Below are 26,583 nucleotides of genomic sequence, written 5' to 3' on the forward strand. Positions count from 1 at the left end.
CTTTTCACATGAAATGATTTTTGGTATTTTAAAAGGTTTGTTTGAGTTAAAAAAATAAATTATTATAATTTAGATTGTATATTTTCCTTCAAAAAATAAATAAGGAGGTGTTGGGGTTCAATTTGAAGATAACTTTGAGGATGATATTTTTATACTATTGGAATGAGCCCAAGTTATCCTAAATCTTCTAGAACAAAAAAATTCTCAAGTTTTTTACTCTTTCAGAAAAAAAACCTTGTAGTTAGTTGGTGTGATTTCCTCTAGGAATCACCATTGTTATAGATTGAAACTTCAATAGGTTTGAAGTTGTGGATGATTTTAATTTCTTCCAAGTTTCTAATTCAATTAAGTTTTATTAATTTTATTTGAATATTTTAATAGGGTTAAGGGAGATAACTAAATAGTTTATTGCTTTTTGGTCGTACCAATTCTTGTAGTAAGTTGTGCCATCTATTTTTGGTTGATAAAATCCATATCATTAGCTAATTTTTTTTGTGTAAGTGTATCAATTGCCTCTTAGTAGGTTGTACCTCTTTAGGAGAGATTCAATGCTAAAAAGTTTGCATTCCATTTAAGGATTAAGGTATATCATTTGTTGGCTATACCTACCATAAGGGTGTGAGAGTATATGAACCAACTGCTCCCCATTTAAGGAGATTTATTGTTAGTTGGTGTTCAACCCTTATAGGGTCTCTCCAACTTTTTTGGTGTTGGTATTTGATGATTTAGAAAAGTTTTGATAGTGCTTAAGGGGATGTACTTGTACCAACACCCAATTTTGACCTTCACAAGACATAGATTTGTTACCAATCTTATACTATGTTCCCAATGAACTACAATGGAGTTTGAAGATGTTTTTGGATAGTTGTCTCAACCTTTATTGATGTTTGATGAATTGGACAAGTGTTGGTGAAGTTTTTTCAAGTATTTTCTTACTACTTGTAGTAGCATATTCCTCTTCGATCATCACGGTATATAGTTGTTGTTTTGCACTTGGTGGGTTTGTTCATGTTATTTAACATCATTTGGGTTGTAACAATAGTATGTTTTGGATCAACACTTGTTATTAGCAATTAATCCTCTTATGATGACATTTAAGATGCAAATGTACTAATATTATAATGCTTCAAATGGTCATACAATTGAAAAGTGATCTTTTCACACATTCTAAATTGTAATTCTAGATGGTAGTATTTCTAGTGAATTGATTCTTGATTTATTGTTAATATTTATCCCATTAAATTAAGTAGTTTATTGTAATCATTCTCCCCTAGATAATTGGAAGAAGCTTATTATTTATTGCTAGTATTGTATAATATTTCTCATTGCTTACATGCCCCTTCATTCAAATTGGATAACTAGAAGATGCATATTTTAATTGATAGTAATGCATATGCACCCGATTGACTAAGTTATTTGGGCTACTTGGTGCTTTCTTTTTAGCACTATATTTCAATTAATTATATTCATAAACACCATATGATCCTACCTTGCCCATTTTGGGACATGGGTGATTCGAAAGTGGGAAGGGTTTTGCATTGCATCTCAATTTCAATTAATAATATTTAAAAAAAAATTAGGATTGTGTATATTATATCGCTTCAACCCAATCTCATGCTACATGCACCTTCAACACAAATTTGCCTTGTATGATTGACCTCTACAACTGGTTAGGGAAGGTCTTTCACTCTTGAAACCAATCTTCACTATAAGGATTTTATCTTAGGGCTGTTGTTGAACAAAACCTTCTCAACCTCCACAATTGAGGTTTCAAGTGTATATCAAATATCAAAAAATGAATCAAATTAGTCTCCCCAACCTCCTTTTATAACTCTATATGAAAATTTTCAAAAATTATATTATTAAATCATTTTTAAATAATAATCCTTTTAGCTCCTTTTAAGTGAATTTATATAATTTTACTTTTTGGCCCTAAGTAAAGTCACTTTATAAAAGTAATAATTTTTCTCAAGGATGTTGATATCACCCTATCTTAACATAAAGCTAATTTTTCTCATTGAATTTAAATTTGTAAAAGCCATAATATGTACATTCATAACTAAATTAAGTTCAAACTCTTTACATCGTTATCTATGATTTAAGGTTAATCAATTAGGGAGAATGTGATATAATTGAATCAACTCCACTTTTTTCAATGTATAATATTACAAAAATTCTTTGATTGCTAACAGAGTAGTTTAGTAGTCATATATAAATAGAATATGCTTAAATCAAACTTGCATGTAGTAATAGGTGAGTGGTAGATTTTGATTTAGACTAAAATATTTATAAGAGTAGCAAAGTTGACTTGGACCTGAGTTTGCTCATCATTAAAATTAGAAAGAAAAGATATAAAATTCAAACCATATGTAATGTCATTTCTAAATATTGAATTAAAAAATAATTTTAATGATAATTACATAAAAATCTAAAATTAGAAACATATAAAATACTAACTTGATTTGTTTATTATAAATAAATATATATTAAAAAATATGAATTATTTTTTAAAACTAATATTTATTATGCTATTTTTAAATTTATAGAAAGATACTTCATTTTATAGATCAGTCATTATATTAAGGTCAAACTAAGTTAGAAATAAACAGAAAATGTCTCAAGTGCGTATCATTTTCAACATTATCTATAATAACAAAAAGTGTCACAAATTGATAATTTTTTAATTTCGAAAAATAATTGAAAATTTGGTTAAAAGATCCAATTGATGTGGACTTTCATCCGAATAACTGTCATGGACTTCAATAGAATAACTGAAATGCAACGAGCTGACCCTAAAAATTATAATAGATTGATACTATCAACAAATATTATATTTTAAAATTAAATTAAGATAAAAAATTCACATCGAACAGCTCTGAGCCAGCAACAGGGGACCAGGCACAGGACTAAAAGTTTGTAGAGCAGGTATTGATTGTCGGGCAAGAGAAGAAGACTGGAATTGCGATTGAAACATAGACACATATAATCAAAGATTTCGCTAGAATCATTTTTAAATAATATCTTATACGTCATAGCTTCCGTCTGCAATCGAGCCTTATTGACTTGCCTGTATAATAAAATTTCATCATGACGATGGGTAGCTTTTGTTTATCACGCAGTGTACAGCGACCTCTTAAGAATTGGGAATTGTGGCATACAGATATAAATTCAAGTGAACAAGGAACTCCCAGTGCTGGGTTTCAAAGAAAAAACAATTCTTCTCAGTTAACATCATGGAATGGGTTTCCTGTGTTGTAGCTCTAGTTTCAGCTGGTTTAGGATTATTTTTATTAATGGTTGCAAGAAATATATGGTGGACGCCGCTGCAAATTAAAAAGTACTTTGAAGCCCAAGGGATTGGAGGTCCTCCCTACAAGCTACTCTATGGAAATGCCCCTGATATTGTTCAAATGGCTAAACAGGAGAGTTCTAAGCCTTTCCTGTCAGGACACAATATAATTCCTCGAGTTCTTCCTGCCTTTCATCAATGGGGGAAAATCTACGGTTGATATATTCTCCATAGAAAATTTCGAATTTTTGAGTTCTAAGGTTCTAATTGATTTTGGTGTCTGAATTTTATCACTGGGCAGTGGGCAGTGTCTCCGGGTGCAATCATATTAAAAGGGGGAAAAACACGAAAAGATACTCAATTTAGAATAACATTGTAAGGAAATTCTGTATATCGTTGCTTCCAGATTATTATTTTTTCCTTGAGCATGTTTCAACTAGATTTTTGAATGGCTTGTATTTCATTTTTTAAAATTAACCTTTCATTGGAGTAGTAGATAAGAAGCGGAAAATCCGAATCACTCGATTCATTGGGTGTTCATTTATCTGTAATACAGGTCGGGATTATGTTTACTGGTTTGGGACTAAACCCAGATTTCTTGTTCCTCACCCTGAGCTTGCGAAGGAGGTATTATCCAACAAGTTTGGGCACTATGGAAAAGTTAAATTTCAGCAATCGGGAGTACAGGGACTTGCAGGGTTAGAAGGGGAGAGATGGGCCCAGCATAGAAGAATACTTAACCCCGCTTTTCACATGGAGGCCTTGAAGGTAAACTTAGAATTCCAGTCTTCAGGAACTGAATTAAAATAAGGTCTATATGAATTGAATAGTACTCAATCATAAAGCTTATGCACGATGATTACTTCTCAGACACTATATGGTATTTTCACATTCAATTGACAAACTTTTAGGTTGATAAGTAGGAGATTTTTTCTTTTACATTCAATTGACAGATTATGTTATTGGTATCAGGATTCAATTGTGTATATTTTGAGTCAAAGTCAAATTATGTTCTTGGTATCAGGATTCAATTCTGTATATTTTGAGTCAACTTTATTGACCTGTATTTCAGAAGCGGGGGTTTGTGCAAACTCATCTCTCATGAGAATGAATGATCCACTTAAACACATTTGAGTTGGAATAGTAGTGAGATGAGTGACTTCTTTGGAAGTCCCAACCCAATCGTTCGCTCTTGTGAGTGTCACCTACACCTAGATGCAATTAGTTCTAAGTGGACCACTCATTCTCATGAAAGATGGGGGAGACATAAGTTCGTTTCACACTACTCATATAATATAGATTTGATAATTTTAACTCAAAAATTACACAATTGATAGTAAGGTTGGACCCCATAACAGAGCTTCAGAATCTATTTATAAGAATTAGTAGGTTTCATGAAGCAAAAGAAAAAAAGTGCTACGAGATTAATTGAAATGTACTAAATTATAAAATTCATATGACCACCAACTTTCATAAATTTCAAAACTTAATCTTTTAACTTTAAATTGGACTACAAAATTAATTAGACACCCCTCTAAAATAATTCTCAGCAGCACCCAAGGAAGCCCCCATGACACCCCGGCCTAATTAGATGACTTTTCCTTATGCGCAATCTTTATATTAAGATTGTCAATTGTACGTTCAACGTCTGAGTGTTTCGCTTCTATACTTAGTTGACTCTTTCATGATTTTCTTCTGCCAAGAAATAACATTCCGTCTTAACTCATATAATACATCTGCCATGTCAGGGCATGATTCCCTCAATTGCAGAGTCTGGCACCAATATGTGCAGAGAATGGAGAAATTTAATATCTTCAGGTTCCAATGAGATTGACGTTTTCAAAGAGTTTTCTGTTCTCACATCAGATATTATTTCACGTACAGCATTTGGAAGCAGTTATGCAGAGGGAAATCACATTTTCCATTTACTGGCCCAGCAAATCCTCCTGTTAGTTGAAAGAATGCGCAGAGTTTATATTCCAGGTTCCAGGTAATATGTTTTAGCCTTATTCTGACCATAAATTTCGTTTTAGAAAGTAACTGTTTCAAGGTATTTGCTAGCAATATTTTTGTAGGATTTTAAAACTTGTGGGTGTTTTCGTTACATTTTTCCATTATACTTAATTTTTCAGAAAAGTTACACAAATTGCTGTAAACAGAGATATTTTTCTTTTTCATATCGTTATCAGGAAGGTTATACTTTTTATTGCAAGGGCCGGAATGTTATTTATCTTTTATAATATTAGAGAAAGTTCTATTGGAGTCCTCGTCCATAAACTTTGTAAAAACAAGTTATTACAATATCATTACAGTCATACTGATCGAGCAAACTAAAATGAGATACCAAAAACACTCAGCCGTGGGTGATCATTAGTGATGACTCCATAAAGAACAAAAGCAAAAAAGTAGTGAAAAAGCCATGCAAAGCAAAGTGCAGACAAAACTATTAAACAAGGGCTAGGAAGCCCGTGAAATGTCCCAACCTTCCACACCGTGTGCCGAGCTCCCATAACCACCATTCACACTGTTGACGTGTCTGAAATCGCATCGCTGCAAACTCCATACGGCCAACGCAGAATAGAATAAACTCACTGAGTATCCTACCCTCTCTTGAAATAAGGGAATCCCTAATGCTATTTTCTACGTTTTGGTCAAAGGGGATAACCTCAAGGTTTCTTTTGTCAGGTCTTGACTGCGGGATCTCTCAGTAGCTTGATGTGTTTATGCTGGAAACAAAAGGGGACTTACAATTTTTCCATCGGATGATAGTGGTTAATTTGATGCTGTTTTAGTAGGGTTGCAGATTTTTCAAATAAATAAAAAAGGGGAAAAAAGAAAGGAAGGATAAAGAGGGAGAGAGAGAGACATGAACTGTAAATTCTAACTAAGACAGCAAATTCAGTCAAGCAGATAGACACCTCCAGGAAACTAGATTAGACATCATCAGCCATTTAGACACAATGCTTGCATAAACTTAGTGCAATCTTCAAAGGAGAAACCAGATTTTCATATTACCAAGTATGATATTAGAATTTCTACATTCGTAGTATATATTTGTTAATCGAACTAAGCATGAAATGGTCCAGATTAACCATGCGGAAAGAAAAGCAATCAGCTATTCTCTAATGGTATGGACTATGGAGATTCTATCAGATGCTTGATTGAAAAACTATTATGCAAAATAAATAGACATCACTAAAAAAGTTTTCAAAATTAAGTGAAGAAGGAGACCATGCACTCACAAGGAAACTTGAAGATAGTCTTAATTCATTGTATTAATTCCTGCAAATTTCTTCAGAGCTTTCGCAACAATCCAAGAACTTCTTACAAAAAGAGGGAAAACCAGTCCCTTAAATAGGCTTCAAAAAAGATGAATGGCCTAGATTAAATCTAAATACATGGCCCAGATTCATCCATAAAGCAGTGCTGCCCATACCCATAAATGGGAGACAAATATCAACAACTACCCCAAAATGGGCAATAACTACCCAAAAAGGGATAATTACAACAATTTGGAACAAATTAAAAAAGGGGGCACAAAAGTTTTACAATTTGTTGACCAAAAGTCAACTGTCACCTTTTTGGGACAAAAGTACATTTTAAGATTTTGAGGGGAAAAAGCACTTTTGAGAAACTATTTTTTTTATTTCGGTTTCACACTCTTTCTGTAGAAACTGGTCCTTGCCATGCAGGTATTCTCGCCATAAATCACGACCTGCTGCCCGTTCCTTGCGAACATATTCTTGGAATTTGATACATAACTGGAATAGTAGACTGAACGGAGGCATGGGAGGGTGGCGAATTTTGTACTGCATGCCCTCGAGATACTGGTCCACGTGCTTCAAACCGTCCTTCCAGCTGGAGCGATTACGCTCGAAGCATAATATGTCTGAATGGAACTGACCAGCAAAACTCAAGTCTCCAATGGAATAGGAAACCTTATCTGCCCCCAACCTTTCTTCCCAGTCTGGCCGGATTACACTGTCGGATAGGTCATTTATCCATCTTGAAACCATTGATCGGAGGATGGTCTTACCTAGTTCTTGCATGTTCCCCAGAATTACTTCACATGCATCACTTTCTTTGTCAATAATTTCCCGGGTGTCGTTCTTCATGGTGATGGTCCAATACCATTCTTTGAGAACATTGATGCCATGGGGATTTAGGATGTCAAACAATGTGGGAATTTGCGCATGTGTCCAGAAAAGAGCTCTCATGAGGGGAAGGGTAGAGGCCGCCACTTCATGCATGTGAAGGGATTCTCTCTTTACCTCCAACAGCTTGACTAGAGTGAGCTCTCGATGGAGGGCCATTTCCTTCACCTCCTTAAGGATCTGTTCTCCCTTTTTCTTGATGTCTTGCATCCACTCCCTGACGGCCTTTGCGGTATCCCGAATTCCTTCAAATTCAGTCGTGGTCCTTTGTGTCAATGCCTTTGGGGGAATATGGGATTCGGAGGGATTGTGCAATGGCCGTAGGAGCTGATCGATGTATCCCTCGGCTTGTTCAGCACGGGCCCAATACATATCCTTTTCTGCTGTGATCTCCTCGAGCTGTCTGAGCATGTTCTGCACTGAATCCTTAAATTCTTCCTTTTCTTGCTCTTTTGTAGCTCGTCCGATGGGGACAGTCGTGATGTTATAATCTGCCAGTGTTATTTGATCTGCTGGCTTGTCTACGGGCGGGGTGGCAATATGAAGAGTGCGGTTCCTTTGCTCATCCCTGGTTACTCTAGAATATGCCCTTGGTTTCTTCTTCCCTTTAGCTTTTGCTTGATCCATTCGCAAGAAGATATCCTCTAGGTCGATGGGTGCTTTGGTGGCGGCCCTACGCTGAGCTCTGGCGATCAGCCACTCTTGAGGCACTGTCTGGGTCGATGATAAGGTCAAGTTAACATTCTGTTCTCCTATGTTCTCAACCGGCTGACCACAAATTCGTAGCTGCCCCGCCATCGAAGGAGTGAAAGAGGGAGGAAGCTCTTTGCTTACAGCTGAGTTCTCCCCTATTTCGCTGAACAACTGTCTGACATCCTCTTGTGAAGGTTGCTCTTCAGTTCTCCTGGGCTCATGAGTTTCGTCTATCCTTTGTTCTCCCTCGACGGTGGAGTCGTCCTTGGCTGTATTAAGGAGTAGCAACTCGTGACGGCTCTGCTGGGTAGGTTCATGCACTTCGACCCCCTGGGTGGATGGGATTTCTCCTTCTTTTATTTGGTTACCCAGTTTGGTCAACTCGAGGCCTTTTGGCTCGGTGTCTAGTACATCAGGTGCAGGAGGATAATTGGCCTCGAATGCATCAATGTCGCTCTGGGAAGGCGGAGCAAGTACGCAATCCAATTCTATGGCATCGTCAGATGAACTAGGATCTTTTGAAGATGAAGTGACCTTTGGCCTCTCTATGGGAATCTTCTCCCTTCTTGTTCTTTTGGATGTCCGAGTTCCTCTGCAAGCCTGTTGTGACGTTTTCACACATCGCCCCATTGCAAATGGGGACCCTTGCTTTTTTGCTTTTTAGGGTTTGTTTTTTTGGTCTTTTAGGGTTTTGTTAGTTAGCCTTTGCATTTTGAGTGTCGCCCAGGGGATCACATGGATAAGCAAGTCCGGCTTGAGTGATATCCTGATCTTGAAATTTTGGTTAAGTCTGAATGTCCTGATCTTGAAATTTGACTAAGTCTGGAAACTGAAAAAACCTCCAAAAACTAGATTTTGCTATATAACTCTTGGAGGTCTAAAACCACTCTCAAACATCCTGAAAGTATATATGGAATATAACTTAAAGTATAAGAAAGAAGGAAATGTCACTTATACTTAAATGTTATATTCCATAAAAATTATCCTAATAGAGAGTTCAAAAAGTCAAAAAGCGCTCCTGTCCCTCTCCAGGGGTCCAAGGCGAAGCGCTCCTGTCCATCTCCAAGGGACCAGGGCGAAAGGGCTTATTTGAGTCATTCTTGGTCTTGCTTGGTCAAATTGAAACATCAAAGGCATGGTGAAGGACGAAATGAGCATGATAGAGCATCCAGACTTGATCAAAGACAATGAAATGATGGAGTTTTTGTCTAGAAAGGTAAAAGCGCTCCTGTCCCTCACCAAGGAACCAGAGCGATTTTCTCACAAGGCCAATTTCTTGCGAAGGCAAAGCAAGTTTCATGTTTGAAATGAATGAAAGAGGGTGTAATCGGTCCATTGAAGATAAGTTCGAAGGCTAGCAAAGCATAAGTGAGCTCATAATTGCAAAATCGCTCCTGTCCCTCTCCAAGGGACCAGGGTGAAAAACCAAAAAGACTACCTCTCCTCCCCAAATTGAGACGAATCCAGACCAAGGCACGAGATTGGAATGATATTTAAAGTGCTTCAAGAAGGAATGGAGTTGCAAAGACGACAAATTTCGATGAAAATTGGCTAGAGCGCTCCTGTCCCTCACCAAGGGACCAGAGCGAAATCTTCAAATATGCCTAATTGCCTAACATTTTGAAATGCTACTTTTTGTTTCCAGGACTCAAGAAGGAGTGGGGAATGATATCCTACGCCTAGAAAGTAATTTGAGATTGATATGATCAAGAGTTTATGCAATAAAGCAAAAATCGCTCCTGTCCCTCACTGAAGGACCAGGACGATTTTTACAAAATCAACAATCTCCTTCCAAGACCACGCCAAGGCAAGGTGGTGCAAGATGAGAAATACCTTTTTAAAAATGGTGAACAAGAAATTGCCTCCAAGAATCGACAATCCTAGGCTCAAATGCAAAAATCGCTCCTGTCCTCCACTGGAGGACCAGGGCGAAAATCTTTGGAAAGCCCATTTTGTCTTGAGAAAGCGAGTTGAACATGCACTGGAGGGACGAGTGGAGATCATTGCTTACCCCACAACGTGAATTGGCAATCTAAAAGATAAAGATCAAGGGCAAAAGTGGAAAATCGCTCCTGTCCCTCACCAAGGGACCAGGGCGAAAATATCCTAAGGCATGTTCTTTCTAAAGGTCGAGCGAATTAAACTCAGGACTCCTATAAAAATGCCATTTTGAACGCCTAGGATGAAGTTTTGAACGTGGAAGCAAAAGATGCAAGGTTTAAAATGCAAGAGCGCTCCTGTCCCTCTCCAAGGGACTAGAGCGAAGTTGTTAACATTCATTATTTTTTGCCTTATTCCTCCAAATCGCATTAGATACCAAATTTGCCAACTTTGAGATTTTTGAAAGAGGAAAATTTTAATTAATTTGGCATTTAATAAAAGCGCATGGGCATTTAATAATTAATTTTAAGCCTTGGAAGATCGATTTTTTCTTTTTTATTATTATTAAGGCATTTAAAATTAATTTTTTATTAAATTAAAATTAAAAAAGAGAGCGCTTGAGGTATCATTTTCATTATTTTATTAAGTCGGCCTCTTCCTTTTTAATTTTATTTATTTTTTGGCCTATTTTCATCAAGTCAGCCTATGGAGAGGTGAAATGGTGAGCGCTCTATATATTTGGGGTGTGTTTTTCATTATTCAAATAATTCATTCATTGTTTCAAGTGCGATTTGGAGAAGCAAAGAAGAAGTGCGAAAGCTGGCCTATTTGGAGCGAATTTTCCTCAAGTGTTGAAGACTCAAGGTGGTGGAGTTGATGCTTGTGAAGACTAAAGGAGGCGCATTTTGCTAAAGGGAGTCTTGATCTACATTTTGCCTAGCAAATTCACCTTATTTTTGCATCATTTTTTAGAATTAATTCCCAAGTGGAGGTATGGCGTAATCACCTTGGCACCATTTTTGAAGATTTAAATTTTGCGTTTTGTTTTGAAAATCCTAAATTAGGAAATGATAACTCAAGATTTATCATGAAGTTTCCTAAATTAGAATCTTGAATCTTCCTTTCTTCACTTCAAGATATATTATTAATTGTGAAATGTTGTGTAGGTATCAAGATGGTGACTCCCAAGCTCAAAGGATCTACAAGTCGGAAGGCTCTCCTCAAGGAAAATCAAGCCAGATCAAGGACGGTCTCCTCCAAGAAGATCAAGCAAGGACAAGGACGACCTCCTCCAGTCTAGCATCGACAAGGATGGCTTTCTTCAATCCAGCATCATCAATAAGGGCAACCTCTTCCAATCCAGCGTTCCAAGGCGAGGTACATCATCATCCTGCAAATCAAGGACACAAGAAGTCAGAGCAAAGGGTTCGTTGCAGAAGCAGATAGTTCCAGAAGAATTAATTAAGGCTAACTTCTCAACGTTACCAAATTGAGTATCAACCAAGTGTCAAATGAGGTGGCATCCCGGTCATCACTTCTCCAGTCGAATTGGTCCACCTCAACATGTCCAGATTCAATGTACCTAACTCATGGGAGGTGGCACAAACTTCGATGTACCTACCCCGGCTATTCATTGGTTGAATTTTCCAGAGAGGACATGTGTCCAAGCAATACAATTTTATCATTGGTCAAGCATTAAATGTTATGTAATGGTTGTAACAAACCCTAATTAGGGTTTTTATTGTTGAATCTTGGCCATTGATCTCAAATCGATCTAAGCCATCGAATTGTATTGAGGGCACTATATAAGCCCTGGCATTTCATTTGTAAAGGCAATTAGTAATAGAATGGAATTAGAGAGTTGAAAGCAATTAGAGAGTAGTTAGAAGGTGATTAGCTAGTTGATAGAATAGCAATTAGTAATAGAATAGGATAGGAGTTGAAAAGCAATTAGAGAGTAGTTAGAAGGTGATTAGCTAGTTGATAGAATAGCAATTAGAGTAGAATAGGAGGACAAGGCAAGAAATTGTTGCCATTGATTGTAAACAAACTCCATTTTCATTGAAGTAATGGTGAAGTGTGTCGTTTCTTGCAATATGCATGGTTTCTTGTTGAGTCTTCAATCCTAGATGGTAGATGATTAGATGAATGGAAGAAATGTGCTTGATTGATGGTGAAATTCGTATATCCATACTACTAGCAATTTGTTGATTGCAGACTTGCCTTGCGTAGTCAACTAGAATCGTTCAGCTTAAGCTCAACTTCAATTTGTCGCTTCTTCATTGATATGCATCAACCTGATGGTGTCTATGCCTGTAGTGATGATTTGAACATCATAAAGCTTTCCTTCGAAGATCGCACTAGCCTTGTGGAGATGGTCCTGCGATGTCAAAACAAGACCTAGTTAGAATTTCATCAAAGATCATTCATTGCTCCTACATTCTTAGTGTTAGGATTAGATCCTTTCCTCGCCCTCGTCTTTTTTTCCTTTTTTCAAATCAAAGCCAGTAAGAGCCTATGTTCCAGCAATATTCAAGGCAAATCAGAAGTTCAATCATCAAATGTAAGTCCCCTTGTGATTCCAACAAATCACATCATACCACAGAGAGCTTATCCACACGTAGAGATCCTACAACGAAGCACCTTGGAGTCATCCTGATTGATCCTTTTTCGCGATATCTTCAGCAATCAGAGGCTTTACTCAAGAGAGGATAAGGTACCTTTAGGTATTTTATTCCGTGTTTGATAGTGTACAAAATACACGTCAACAAAGCCTTAGCTTTCTTTCTTTTCTCTAGTTTCTCAGTTGATGTCCCTTCGTCTTCGAAAGACTGAGAGTCAAGACTGCCCATCAAATGGTAAGTGAACTGGACCCCTTCATGGACTAGCCTCTCGATCTGATGATGTAACCACTGATCTGTGTATCTTGCTGGGGCTACCATAACTGCTTCGAAATCTGTGATTGGGTCTTGAGACCAATCAACGCCTGGCAAGAGGTGTCTTACTGCTTCGAATTCTCGGACTTGGAGGCAATTTCCTGAGTCCGTGAGCTGATCTGGGACCTGACGGTATTCAAAGAGTCGCATCTGCTGCACACTCAACCTAGAATATTCCCGTCGCCTGACTTCATAGTCATCGGAGCAATTTTTCCAATAGTCTTCAACTGACTCCTTTGCTCTGTATCTTCGACCATAGGCCCTTTTTGCCAGATTATCATGATCAAAGTATTTTCTTGGGAAATGGCCTTGGAGGCCATAAGAGGCCAATTCTGCAAGGGACTCCTCTGCTAGGGTGGGGGTTCTCAATTGGACATCATGGTTGCCTATGATCATAGGAAATGTGAATCCAGCCTGCTTCCTCTCTCGAAGTAAGATGCCGGCGGGGCGTGATTGTCTTGCCACCTCCATAAGGATTACTTTATCGGTTGGGTACCATGGAAGTCGAAGGGGGGCACCATCGAAGCCAGCTATTCGGATGTAGGAAAACCTTGGGAATTGGATGAACCAGGCTCCGTACCTCTGTACTAAAGTAGTAGCTTGCTCCGAGACCTTGATGTGCAACCCTCCCTGCATTAGCCTAACCAAGCGCATTGTGAAGGCGTCATTGACGCGTTCATACTGACCAACCGCGTAAGCCGGGCTGTTCTTTTCCCTTTGAGCTATATCCTAGTAGTGCAGCTGTGGGTAACAATCATAGACTTTCACCTGACCGGGCCCATTCCCGATCTCACCTTTCATTATCAATCCTGGCAGTGGCTGGTTCTTTGCGAACATATAGACCAAATAGGAGGTCATGGTGAAGTACTTCTTTGTTTCGAGCTCAATCAGCTGAGTGTGGATGTTATCACTTATGATCTGGGCCCAGTCAAACTTAGACTTTCCGGCGAAGACCTGCTCTGTAAAATAGAACATCCACTCTTCAAAGTAGCTGGACTTAGGAAGTCCCATGACTCGGCTGAGTAAGGTGACCATATCCCCATGTTCATTATGAAAATCACTTCTGGGGGTCTTTTTCACAATCCTGGTGTTCGAAGGCCTTTTCTCTTTGAACCATTCTTCATTAATCAATGCCCTGCATTGGACTGGATTCATATCATATGCCCCTTGTGCTTCGTCTATGGTTGTAACTATGGGATTATTTGGAAAGGGGATATCAAATGCATCATCGATAGCCTCAGGGGAGAAGTCGGCGATAGTCATATTCTCCAAAAGCACTAATCTAGACTTTGGTTCGTAATGCCGAGCAGCCTCTACTACTAATTCATAGTTTTGGATTGCTGGAGGAAAACCTGCTGCTTGGGCGATGCCACTTTCCACCATCTGCCTAGGCCTGCCATATGTGTTGGGTGAGAAGACCCGACTCCTGAAGTCCTGAAAATCAATATGGCCAAGGTCGGTGTCACCAATGTTGTCCCAGACACTCTGAACCTTCGACTCCCTTAATCCTCCCCTTTGATACTGGTACTTCATCTTTTCAACCTTACGCGGGATGTCTGATTTGGATGCTCGTGAGGTTTCGACTGCAGCGGGTGTTTTTGATGATTCCACCGCCGATTTAGGCATCTATCCTGCATAGTCGGACGCGGATTACAAGGTGATACAAGAACGGTAATGTGGGTTAGATAACAAAAGAAGTGCTCCAACAGGCCAGGATTAATTTAGAGTTTAGTCCGGACATGGAGCAATATCATTTTAGCTAACAACTTGATTAACTTTAACCGCAGCATATTTTGAAGATTTGTGACTACGCATTTATACTTATCACTTTTGGATTTTGGATTAATTCTCAACAGAGGCAAAGCATGGAAACTTTCTTGAGTTTGAAAAGAGATGCAATTTCTGGCTAAACCTTGGTAGTGAATTCTAAATTTCGAATGCTTTGAACAACGTTTTATGAAAAAGAGATGCAGACTTCAAGAATTCAAGCATTGTGATCAAATTTCACGCCTTTGTCTACTTGATTTAAGCATTTTCAAATGATCATACGCAATAAAGCGTACTTACCTGATGGGAGCGGATGGCGAGAAATTACCCGATCTCGTCGTGTGAAATGAACGGACGACCTGCAAAGTTTGAATCCCAACGGTTATCCCTCTGATTTAAATTTTCGCGGTTTGGTGGACGGAAGAGAATTTATCAATTTTAAACGGTTTTACCCTTGGCAATCTGAATTTAAAATGATCGAGAGGGGTTGATGCAGCGTCTTACCTTCTTATTTTCGGACCTTGGAGAGTTTTTTCAATTTTTGAATTGCATTCTCTCTCCAACTTTGGATTTTTGACGAATTTGGAGGTTTCGAAGTTTAAACTTGGTTCCACCCAGCCTGCACGAAATTCGGAGCTTGAACGTTATTTGCAAACTTGGAGATTTTCAACCCGTTGGCAAATTTCAGAAGTCCTTGGGGTTTTAGGTGAGCTGGAGATTTTCGGAGCCTGATGCACTTTTGCGACTTTTCAAAACTTCGGACCTGAGCGCCCTTATTCGCACGCTCTCGCAACTTTAAACTTTCGCCTTTCGGAGCTGGAACGCGTTTTGGTAAACTTCGGAGGACTTCGCCGTTTTCGTTGGTTTTTCGGACCTGAAAGCCCCTCCAAACTTCGGCGATTTCGAAAAAACTTTGGAGGACTTCGCCGTTTATATTGGATGCTTTCGAAACCTCGGAGTGTTTGAATGAATCTGCAAGCTTCGCCAAACTCCTAACTATGCCATCCTTTGCGATTTTCGCGACTTCTGTAGTCACGACGCTCTTTTCGCAAAAAACTTCGGAGGACTTCAAGATTTTAGATGATTTTCGGACCTTGGAGAGTTTTTAAAACATCTCGCATTTCATTTTCGCGATTTCGGACCTAGGGTCCGAAAATAACATTTCGCATTTTAAACTTTTATCAGGGGTCCGAAAATCGGCTTTTGCGTTTAACTTTATTCTCTTCTCAAGGGTCCAAAAAGAAGGACTTAAGTGATTTCGGGGGTTGGAGGCATTTTCGGACCAAGGAGAGTTTTTTCTTTAACTTCGCGTTTCACTTTATTCCCAAGGGTCCGAAATTTGGACGCTTTAGTGATTTCGGGCTTTCGGACCTCAAACACGCTTTAAAACATTTCGCACCTTTTAAACCCAGGGGTCCGAAAATAACATTTCGTGTTTTACCTCATTTTCTTCTCAAGGGTCCGAAAAGAAGGACTTAAGTGTTTTCGGGGGTTGGAGGCATTTTTGGACCAAGGAGAGTTTTTTCTTTAACTTCGCGTTTCACTTTATTCCCAGGGGTCCGAAATTCGGACGCTTTAGTGATTTCGGGCTTTCGGACCTCAAACGCGCTTTAAAACATTTCGCACCTTTTAAACCTAGGGGTCCGAAATAACATTTCGTGTTTTACCTCATTTTCTTCTCAAGGGTCCAAAAAGAAGGACTTAAGTGTTTTCGTACCAAGTGCGATTTTTTGGCAAATTTCGGGGGTTTTCCTGATTTAAACTTTCTATCCAAAGTTTCGGACTTTGAAACGCTTTTGCCAATATTAAGAAGACCTCAGACCATTTCACATTTTCTAATTTGTCCGAGGGTCCGAAAATAGACACTTAAGTTCTTTTCGGGGCTTGAAGCGCTATCTTTGCAACATTTTAAAAGAACTTTGCATTGCTTTCGAACCAAATAGGGAGCATCTGCTTTTGAAATTTTTGCCCCAGGGTCCGAAATCTGCCCCTTAGACAATTTTGAAAACTTGCACGGAATGACGAACCTCCTAGTAGCTTTGCTAGGTTCCACAAATCTGGATTTGGGAGGCATCAGAATACTAAGGCACTTGGCCGAGCAATTCAATCTTTCATCAGTAGGGGAAAATCATCTCTCGCCCAAACCTTGCAAAGGTCGGGTGACAAACTTTATGTAATCGACCTCACAGCTCTGGCTTGGCGGGGATCCGTCAATTCCTACCATCTTACGCCTATCTAAGGCGATTTTCAAAACTTTGAACAAAGCTCTTGGCGTTTACGCCTGAGAGTTAGACTAGTCAGGAGGACTCATCGGTTCATTACTTCAATGTCAATCAGTTTACGGATCTGTCACGAACTCGCTTGAAGAGACACGAGAAACTCTGCTTGGAACCTCAGGACAATGATCGAAAGCTCAAAACAGGAAAGGGGACCCTGTCAGCGACAGGGAGCGTGTGCAACGCACAACACACACTCGATGCCACTGCCCAACCCTTTGATGTCACTAATACAGGTTCCAGTTCTGTGACTTTACAACCAACACACTTCGATACTGTAATGTCCCCATCCTAGTCAAGGACATTGGTTTGAGGAGTTAGCCTATTTTTGGACCCTTGTAGGCTAACAAGGTATGGATAAGGGGGTCAATAATGCAGTATCTTGAGGAGTGGTCTGTCTACTTGTTCTAGTTCAGTGTTGAGTTCAGTTCTGGTCTTCGTTTCATCAGTTTTTGATATTATATGAGGATTTTTTAATTTTTAGGGAAAAACTGCTAAAAATAGACATGGTTCTATTTTCATTGGCGTGGCGAACTGTGGCCCCAGCTTCTGACAGATTCAGTTTCCGAGCAATAATGAGAGAGATGAATTTTTAAGTGGTTCCACAGGCAATTAATATTTTAATGAAATATTAATATAAAATCACAAAGTGCACCAATTAAAATTATTTAAGTGAAAAATTAATATCTCCTAAGCTAGGCATTGCTTTTAGGGTTAAGTTGGGAACCCTAAAAGAAAGTTCTGATTTTTAAATCCCAAATTGCCAAAAAGCGTACTTTTTGGGTATTTAGGCAGCCAAGATGGAAATTAAACCTCATTCATTGATATTGAGCATTTGACATTTCTTTTGAGCACTTAGCTATGGCGGCTAGGGTTTGGACCTGTTTTGGAGAGCGTGCATTCTTCATAATTCAGTAGTTTTGAGATTGTGAAAGATCAATCAAATTGTTGCAGCTTGGTTGGCTTCATTCAGAAGTCAAATTGAATTGAATTGGGGCAGATTTGGCTTCTTACAAGGCAGATTTGTTTTAGGTTTCCTACTTACTGTTTTGTTGTTAATTCTTCTATGGTTTGGAGGCTTCTTTTCCCAAACACACAGCTTGCTCATTTATTGGCGCCATCTTCCACTGTTTGGGTGTCTTAGTATTAAATAAGAGCAGATCTGAATTGTTTCAGAATAAAAATCAGAACTTTGTAAGTTGCTGATTGAATTCTTTTAATTCAATAAATTGGCTAAGGACCTACGGGTATGCTTCTAATTTCTCCAATTTATTGTTTCAGCTGATTAAATGCATGTATTATTTCAATATGTGTTGCAAATTAAAGAAACCCCTTTCTGCAACTTCTGTCTATTTCTGAAAGACCATCTTAATAATCAAAATTACAAAGAAGATCTACAAATTACAGCAGGTTGAAGAGTTGAACCAGCAAGGGCTCATCACAGATATGGCTTTGAAATTGACGCCATGAATGTACTATACTGCTTGAAATTTTTAACCAAAAAACTTGCAAATTTTTACAGTTTTGCATTTAGGCATTTCGTCAAACAGTTGGCATATAATCAAATACAAAGTATTTTGAATGAAAACGATGAGGGTTGCGGTACTAGAATTTGAAATCATAAATTCATCACAAAAATCATAGTATTGTTCAGAGATTTCACAATGGGTATTTCACCAAATAGTTTGCAGTCCAAACAGTTTCAACAGATTATCACAAATAGTCGTCAAAAGACAAAAAATTAAATTTCTCAACCCTAGATGCTGCAAATAAATTTCATATTGAAAAATTACTGATTGTGGTACATAACAGTCAACACATGATAAAATATACTTGTTGTAGACTGTAATATTGAAAACTTCTTCATAAGAGTGATTAAAGCACACAAATATTTAAATATCAATAAATTTACTTTACTGACCTGTGAAAAGCAGAAATATAGACTAATCAGCAACTCCCCAATACTCTCATTCCTCCATAGCTGTAAGGCATCCTCCCAAATGGTAAGGCTGCCTTTGAAAATGATACGACAACAAACAAAATAGTACGAGATGTAGGGGAGAGGATCCAGTAGTTCAGCATGTTCCAACAGCTGTTATAGAACTTGTTGATTTAATGTCCGATATTTTTGACAATATTGCACTAATAGTTGTGACTTTAAAGTTGTTATTGCTGATAATGACCACCCATAATTGAATGAAATGTATCCCTTAGATCTAAAAAGCAACGAACCATGTCATGCCACATCAACACACCTATAAAAAATGACTTAGTGCACAAGTATTAGTCTCTTTTTTTTTTGGGCTTTTTTCGATACCTTGGCAAAGAGCATGGTGATGTGGCATCATATTTGATGATGTGGCCCTAAAACCTTAGTTATAAGTAGGGGACTTGTAAAAAATTGGGAGTGATTTGAAATTTTCACGTAGGATCTTGAAAAGCGCGAAGTTAGGGTGCTCAACTATTGGGTTCTCTTCCCTAGTGGCACTTCTTTGAAAAGAGGCTATGGCTACTCTTTTTGAAGGCTGTGGTTAGTTTGAGAAATCCAAAAATGGCATAAGGCCTAAAGTCTTCCAAAATATAAATCACCTCCTTTTTGAAGTCTTTGGTGGGTGTGCAGCCTGCTGGGGTAAATAATGTGGTACAGTTGGGTTGGAAACTCACTTAATTTAAAAATGTAATCACAACTCCCAACAGGACTTAGTGCGCATTTTTTATAGCAAAAACACCATTCCATCACATTCATGATAACAAATGAGTAAATGGACATTTAAAGACAGCGAGCAAATTAATTTTCAGCAATATAATATTTCACCATTCATGTATGCTGCATTTTAACCACAATAATACAATTAAATTATGTCATAATGACCAATGGAAGATTAATTGCTAGTAATATCGGAAGTATACCTTAACTACTTTGCAAAGGTCATGTAGACTCCTTGTGCTTATCTTACCATGGTTCCCATTGGGGTACAATGTGATCCCAACCGTAGTGGATTCAATCCTTGTTCACCCTTCCAAACAGATTTTGTGGCCCATGGTGAGAGTATAGACATTGAACCAATCTACAATGCCTCTGGGTCAATTCACCTAGGGTTACCTACCAGTGAGTAATTAAAATGCCATTCCCATATCAGGATACACCAAGCTATATTAGGAGGTCAGTCCAAAGGTTACCGTTGTCACAAAAGTTTGCACCCTTGTTGAGCTATCAACTCGACAACCTTGTGAAACATGGAAACAACCCTGAAGTGTGGGACCTTGCACAATGGGGTTGAATCTTCGGAAAAGGCCGACTTCCTTTTCAATCCAACTGCAGGTGTTGAACCAACTCAACACTCCAAATTCTACTTATAAACCTATCCTATGCTTGCAGAGGAAAAGGGAAGAAGGAAATGCTAAAATGAAAGGAGGCGATGCACCAAGATAAGAGATGTTTCTCTGCCCACCCACAAATTACACAAAGAATCAATCGAAATACCTAGGAGATGTGCAAACTTCAGTTGCATGAATGACCCTGAACGCATGTTTTAATAAAAAATCTTACAAATTTTCAATAAAAATTCTGTAATAAAAGTTCACGGGAAGAAATTTGAAATTTTAACATCCCGGCCTTGACCTGGATTTGAATGGGTTCTGAATGGCCTATGAATGGCTATGCTCTTTTCAATGGCCTGTGAATGGCTCCAGGTTCTCCAAACAAGCAATCTTTCAAATGCACACTACACACTACAGATCTAGAGAAGAGACACCACAAAACACCGTGGACTAATAGAAGAGAAGAAAATGCACACTACAAACATGCTTTCAACTTCCAACCCTGCGTCTTGTATAAGGACGTCGTCGCGACCTTTTTTTCACAAGTTTTCGCATGTTTTCGCTGCATTTTAGGGTTTTTCGGACATTTTTATTTGGTGCCGTTTTTTTCCTGATTTACTGCTTGTTTTTAACCGCGATTAATCGTGTGAAAAGTCGTTGAAAACCCCAAAAAAATCATTGACCAATTTTTAGTGATTTTGTGGGGAAAAAATCGCTTTAGCTGCCGATCCACAATTAATCACGATCTGATGTGATTTTTTGGCGATCATAAATCCGTGTAAATTTATTTTTGATAAGAAAACTTCAACAAATTTGCGTCTGTAAATTCTCTGAGTCTAAAAGATATAACAATCTAGTTTGAAACCTCTATTTCTTCGTTTTTGTCCATAATTGTGGCTATGAATGAATCATGCCATATTGGATAGGGAAGATCTTTCACTCGCATAACCAATCTTCACCTCCATTGCGCACACCACACAATAATATATGTTTATTCACCTTTCACACACCACTAAAAATTGTATAAATCTTTGTAAATTTATTTTTGATAACAAAACTTCAATAAATTTGTCTATAAATTCTGTGAATCTAAAAGATATTACAATCTGGTTTGAAACCTCTATTTCTCCATTTCCGCACAAATTGTGACTCTAAATGAATCATGCCATATTGACTAGGGAAGATCTTTCACTCTCGAAACTAATCTTCACCTTAGTGTTTTCGTCCTAGGGCCATTGTTGAACAAACTTGCTCAACCTCAAATGGATTTCAATAAAATATCAAATGTCAAGAATGCTCAAATGAGTCTCCTCATCCTACTTTTGTAATTCCTTGTGGAACTTTTCAGAAATTAATATTTTAAAATCACTTTTTAAATAATAAACTTTTTTGCTCCATAAAATTGACTCTAAACTCTAATTAAATAATCAACATAAGTGGTCTTTTAATTATATTATTTATTTATTTTTATATTGTTGAAGTTTTGAACTCATCACCATTCACATGGCTAGTACAACGGCTTTTCCATAATACAAAGTGCTCTTTGGCCTTGTTTTTTAATTTTTGTTTTTTTGACAACTTAACATGTAATTATTTAATCATTAAATTATTTTCGTATGTCTTCCTAAAGTTGCAAAAAATACAAAAAATGGTCCAAGGTGAATTTTGAATGTACAAACATATTGAGAAGCTCACTAGAGATGCAACTTAATAAAAAATGATACTTTCCAAAAATAGAATTTTCTTCCAAGAAGTTTGGAATGCACCCAAATTACAAGACTGCCCTCATAAAGCATCAACGGACTCATCTTGATCTCCTGAACACAACACCGTATTGAATTCCATTTCGATAAGGATGATGCCCTCTGAGAAAGTTAAAGCTTCCAAAGATGTTGGAAAGGCCACAAAAGGGGACTTTACCATCCTCCCTTCCTAAAGATCACTTGTCCTCAAGAAATATCCACTCAATCATTGACTAATCGAGGTATAATTCTTCAAGATTTCAAGATCCCAAATCATCCTAGGAGGTTTATGAATATTCTTGTTTGATATGCTATGTTGCATCACACCTACCAATGGAACCTCCTTCAAACATCTAACCAAAATTGCATCAATTTTCTACAAGTATGCAGAAAATTCCCTAGATAGTGGCTTTGCTCTCCCCTATTTCCATTGTGTCGCGCCGATAAATACTGACAAACTCATAAAAATATTTTCTATTTTCACCTCTAGAGTCCTAGATTGATGGTCAAAATCATCCATAAATTTGTTGTCTTGTTTTCATTTCAAAGATAAACCACTAACATCCTTAGCAAATTCGCCTTCCATTTTACACCTACAAATGGAACCTCCTTCAAACATAGAACCAAAATTGCTTCAATTTTCTGCAAGTATGTGGCAAATTCCCCAGATATTGGCTTTGCTCTCCCCTATTTCCATTGTGCCGCACCGATAAATACTGACAAATACATAAAAATATTTTCAATTTTCACCTTAGTGTCCTATATTGATGGTCAAAATCATGCATAAATTTGTTGTCTTGTTTTTGTTTGAAAGATAAACCACTAACATCCTTAGCAAATTCGCCTCCCATGTTATGCAAATGAGAATTTGTTTTCTTATCCAAGGCTATGATGGAACATTGGGAACTAAGAACTTCCATTCTTTAAGTTGTATTTTGATGAGGTAGAGTGTGAGGAATACCTTTCAATGTCACATCTTTCTTCTAATGCTAAAAACTTAACTCTATGGCTTGATAATTTTGAGAAATTTCACCCAATGAATATATCATTGGACTCCAAGAACTATGTTAGCCCCACATAAGCCAATAAAAATAAAAATAATCACAAATTGTATGCTAACCAATGAGGATGTTGAGTTTACCGATCTTCTTACAAGGGATGATAAACCCATTGGCTACTAAAAACTTTAACTCCATGGCTTGATTATTTTGAGAAATTTCACCCAATGAATATACCTTTGGACTCCAAGAACTATGTCAACCCCACCTAAGCCAATAAAATAGAAACAATCACAAATTTTATGTTAACTAATGAGGGTGTTGAGTTTATTGATCTTCTTCTTACAAGGGATGATAAACCCATTGGCTACTACAACATCAAAGCCTTCAAATTCTTTTGAATGTAGATCTTGTTTTACCATCAAGCCCTCATCAATGTAAATGTGAGTAGATTGACCATCAATGTGTACTATGACTTTGTGTCCACAAAAAACTCGTTGGAATCTAAAGGGCTTATACCTTGGTGTGCCAAAAAGAGAAGCAAGTGTACCTCCCTCTATACCGTTATCCTTGAGATCCAATTGTTGATCTTGATCCTTTCCCAAATTTGTTGGACCTCTAGTTTCTTCCTCTGTGTTAGAAATCACCTCAATGTAATGTATCTTTCCCTTTCCAAGGCATCTATGACCTGAGTTCACAGTTCCCTACATTGAGAACATAGTTTCTTCCTTCTAAGTTCTTCCTTGGATTCATCTTCCTTGCTTGTCTTAGATGGTAGGCTCCTTTGAGGTTGAATATGAGACTCTTCTTTTTAAAAGGGATTCTTTTATTGTCTTGCATGTGGATCTTCTAAATTGAATTTACCCTTAGGAATAGAAAACTCTATGTTTCGTGCTCTCCTTATTGCATCATGTAGAGTAGGTGAGTCAAATGCCTTTACCTAGCCACATGGTGGTTCTGTCAACCCTTCAATAAAAAGAACTATTAACCTTCTCTCTGAAACGTCAAATACCATAATTGAAAGTCTCTTAAACTTTGACACAAGCTTTTACATGCTATTTCAGTTATGCTAACTCCCAAAAGTGTATCTCTAGGTCTTTCTTGTCGAATCCATCTATAAGTCTTTGGGTACATTTTACATAGGATTTAATGAGGTTATGATCTTGTGTCAGCAAGACATGATACCACCACTCATGTGCATGGTCTTGTGTCAGCAAGACATGATACCACCACTCGTGTGCATCACCATCCAAGTGCAAAGTGGTGTACTTTGTAGCCTCATTCTCAAACATAGGGTTCAATGAAAATAAGTGTCATGTTTTTGAACCCATGACCTAGTTGTGCATTTGCTGGAACCATCAAAGGTGGGAATAGATAGCTTACCTAACCTCTTATGCAAACCCTAGCTGTTCGGGCCTTTGTCTATTTTGGCTCTATTTCTTAGCTTGAGTTGACAAAAATGTTGTTAAGACTTGGCAGCATAAGGTTTGTCACCTAGTGAGTCATACTCGTGTAACCATTCCACAAAGCCATCTTCTGCATCCTACTGTAGCTGCATTTTGTAGAAAAGTAGGCACTAGAAATTAGTTTTCTCACTAGCTGCCCTAGAATTATTGTTAACAAGTATGTTGGTGTTGCTAGCTTCTCTATTGTTCCCCTAATTGTCCTTGTTTCCTCTATTGTTCTAGTTAGCATTCATGTTCGGCATCATTTATGTCATCAACTGAACTGACAACTGCTGCCCTCTAGCAAGATCATTTAGAATCTACATTGTGCTGCCCTCATTTTGGTCTCTTTTATCACCAATGTTTTTTGTAGCTCCACCAAACAAATCTGCAATAGAAACTTCCTTAAATCTTCGGTTGCTCTAATGGATTGTTTGCTCTAATGGATCGTTTGCTTCATAAGAATTTTTTGCTAACAAAAACTTACTCAAATCCCCATAGGTTGACACTGCTCTAATACCACTATACTATACTACCCAAAAAATTTATCCAAAAACTTACAAATTTTCACAGTTTTGTCATACAGGCATTTCTTCAAACAATTTGCATATAACCAGATACAAAGTATTCTTGAGTGGAAACAATGAGGGTTGTTGCTACTAGAATTTGAAATCATAAACTCATCATAAAAGTCATAGTATTGTTTAGGGATTTCATAGGGGCATTTTGTGAAATAGTTTGCAGCACATAGAGTTTCAATAGATCATCACAAATAGTCATCATAAAATTTAAATTTCTCAACCTCAGATTCCACAATTTACTTTTATAGTCAAAAGTTATTGATTGTTGTACATAATAGTCAACCCATGATAAAAATATGCATTGTTGTTGACGACTGTAATATTCATAAACTCTTCATAGGACTTATTAATGTTGTTTGTAATTAGGGCTGGCAGATTCCAATTGCCTTGGGCAACATTGGAATCCTCCCCCCCCTTTATAGGGCCAGGCCCAATACCTCTCGGCCCTCACCTAAAGAGACCTCCACACTTCATTCAACTCAACACGCCTCCTTGATAGGGCTCCATCAATTAAAAGGGAATCAATAATTAATTGTTTAATGGTAAAGGAGGCCGACATGTTTGAGAAGCTATATGTCTCCTATAAATGCAGCGCATACTTCTCATTATCACAATCAAGTTCTTTAAGCTGATGAAATTATATTTGGTGAAGAGCAAATTTATACTAAGGCATTTGGAATAGCAAACTCCTCTACAGCGAACTTCATTAAGTTGCAGAAGATCCAAATTGAAGGCAGCGAACTCCTATCCTAAATAGGAGAGAGCGAACTCAACCAAACAGTAGCAGATCCCAAACAGTAGACAGCGAACTTCACAAGAGGCAGCAGACCGAGAGGGAGAAGATCCAAATTGAAGGCAGCGAACTCCTATTAAGCAGATCCCAAACAGTAGACAGCGAACTCCTATTAAGCAGATCCCAAACAGTAGACAGCGAACTCCACAAGAGGCAGCAGACCATCTTCAAAATCTAGAAGACTTCTTTAAAGAACTGTGATTAGATGAGGAGGACTGCAAACTGATTGAAGAGTATTTCATCTCTTCCACATAGTGACTGCAACTCCATATAAGTGTGTAATGTTCAGTTGAATTCTAAATCATAAATCAGATCTGAGGATCCCTTGGCTGGGTTTTTCCTCCTAGGAGGTTTTCCCAGGGTAACTGTGCATTGTCTTTTGCATTTCATTTCCCTTATTATGCTTAAAGTATGGAAAACAATAAATTAATTAACCTAATTCTAAATTTCTGAGTTTTATTCAATCTGAAAATACTAAAAATAACAATTAAACCACGCAAATATTTAAATAATTAATAAATTTATTATTCCGACCTATGAAAAGCATAAATATAGACCAATCAAAAACTCCCCAATACTCCCATCCCTTCTTCATAGCTATACAACATCTTCCCATATGGTGTAACTGTCTTTGAAAATGGTACAACAAAAAATAAAATAGTACATCCTTTGTATAGTGGCGCTCCCTTGAAAAGATGCTATGGATA

General features: G+C 37.8%; 1 protein-coding gene across 1 annotated transcript in view; it reads left to right on the top strand.

The window, feature by feature from the left end:
- The first annotated feature begins 3,071 nt into the window (after window positions 1-3,071).
- LOC131038753 (cytochrome P450 734A1) overlaps window positions 3,072-26,583 on the top strand; it is a 46,640-nt gene continuing 23,128 nt past the window's right edge. The window contains exons 1-3 of the mRNA XM_057971292.2: window positions 3,072-3,504; window positions 3,846-4,057; window positions 5,038-5,279. Of these exons, the coding sequence (XP_057827275.2) occupies window positions 3,234-3,504; window positions 3,846-4,057; window positions 5,038-5,279 (725 nt within the window). The 5' untranslated portion in view covers window positions 3,072-3,233. The remainder of the gene's footprint in view (window positions 3,505-3,845; window positions 4,058-5,037; window positions 5,280-26,583) is intronic.

This window comes from Cryptomeria japonica, chromosome 3 (genome assembly GCF_030272615.1).
Source record: "Cryptomeria japonica chromosome 3, Sugi_1.0, whole genome shotgun sequence".
Lineage (NCBI taxonomy): Eukaryota > Viridiplantae > Streptophyta > Pinopsida > Cupressales > Cupressaceae > Cryptomeria > Cryptomeria japonica.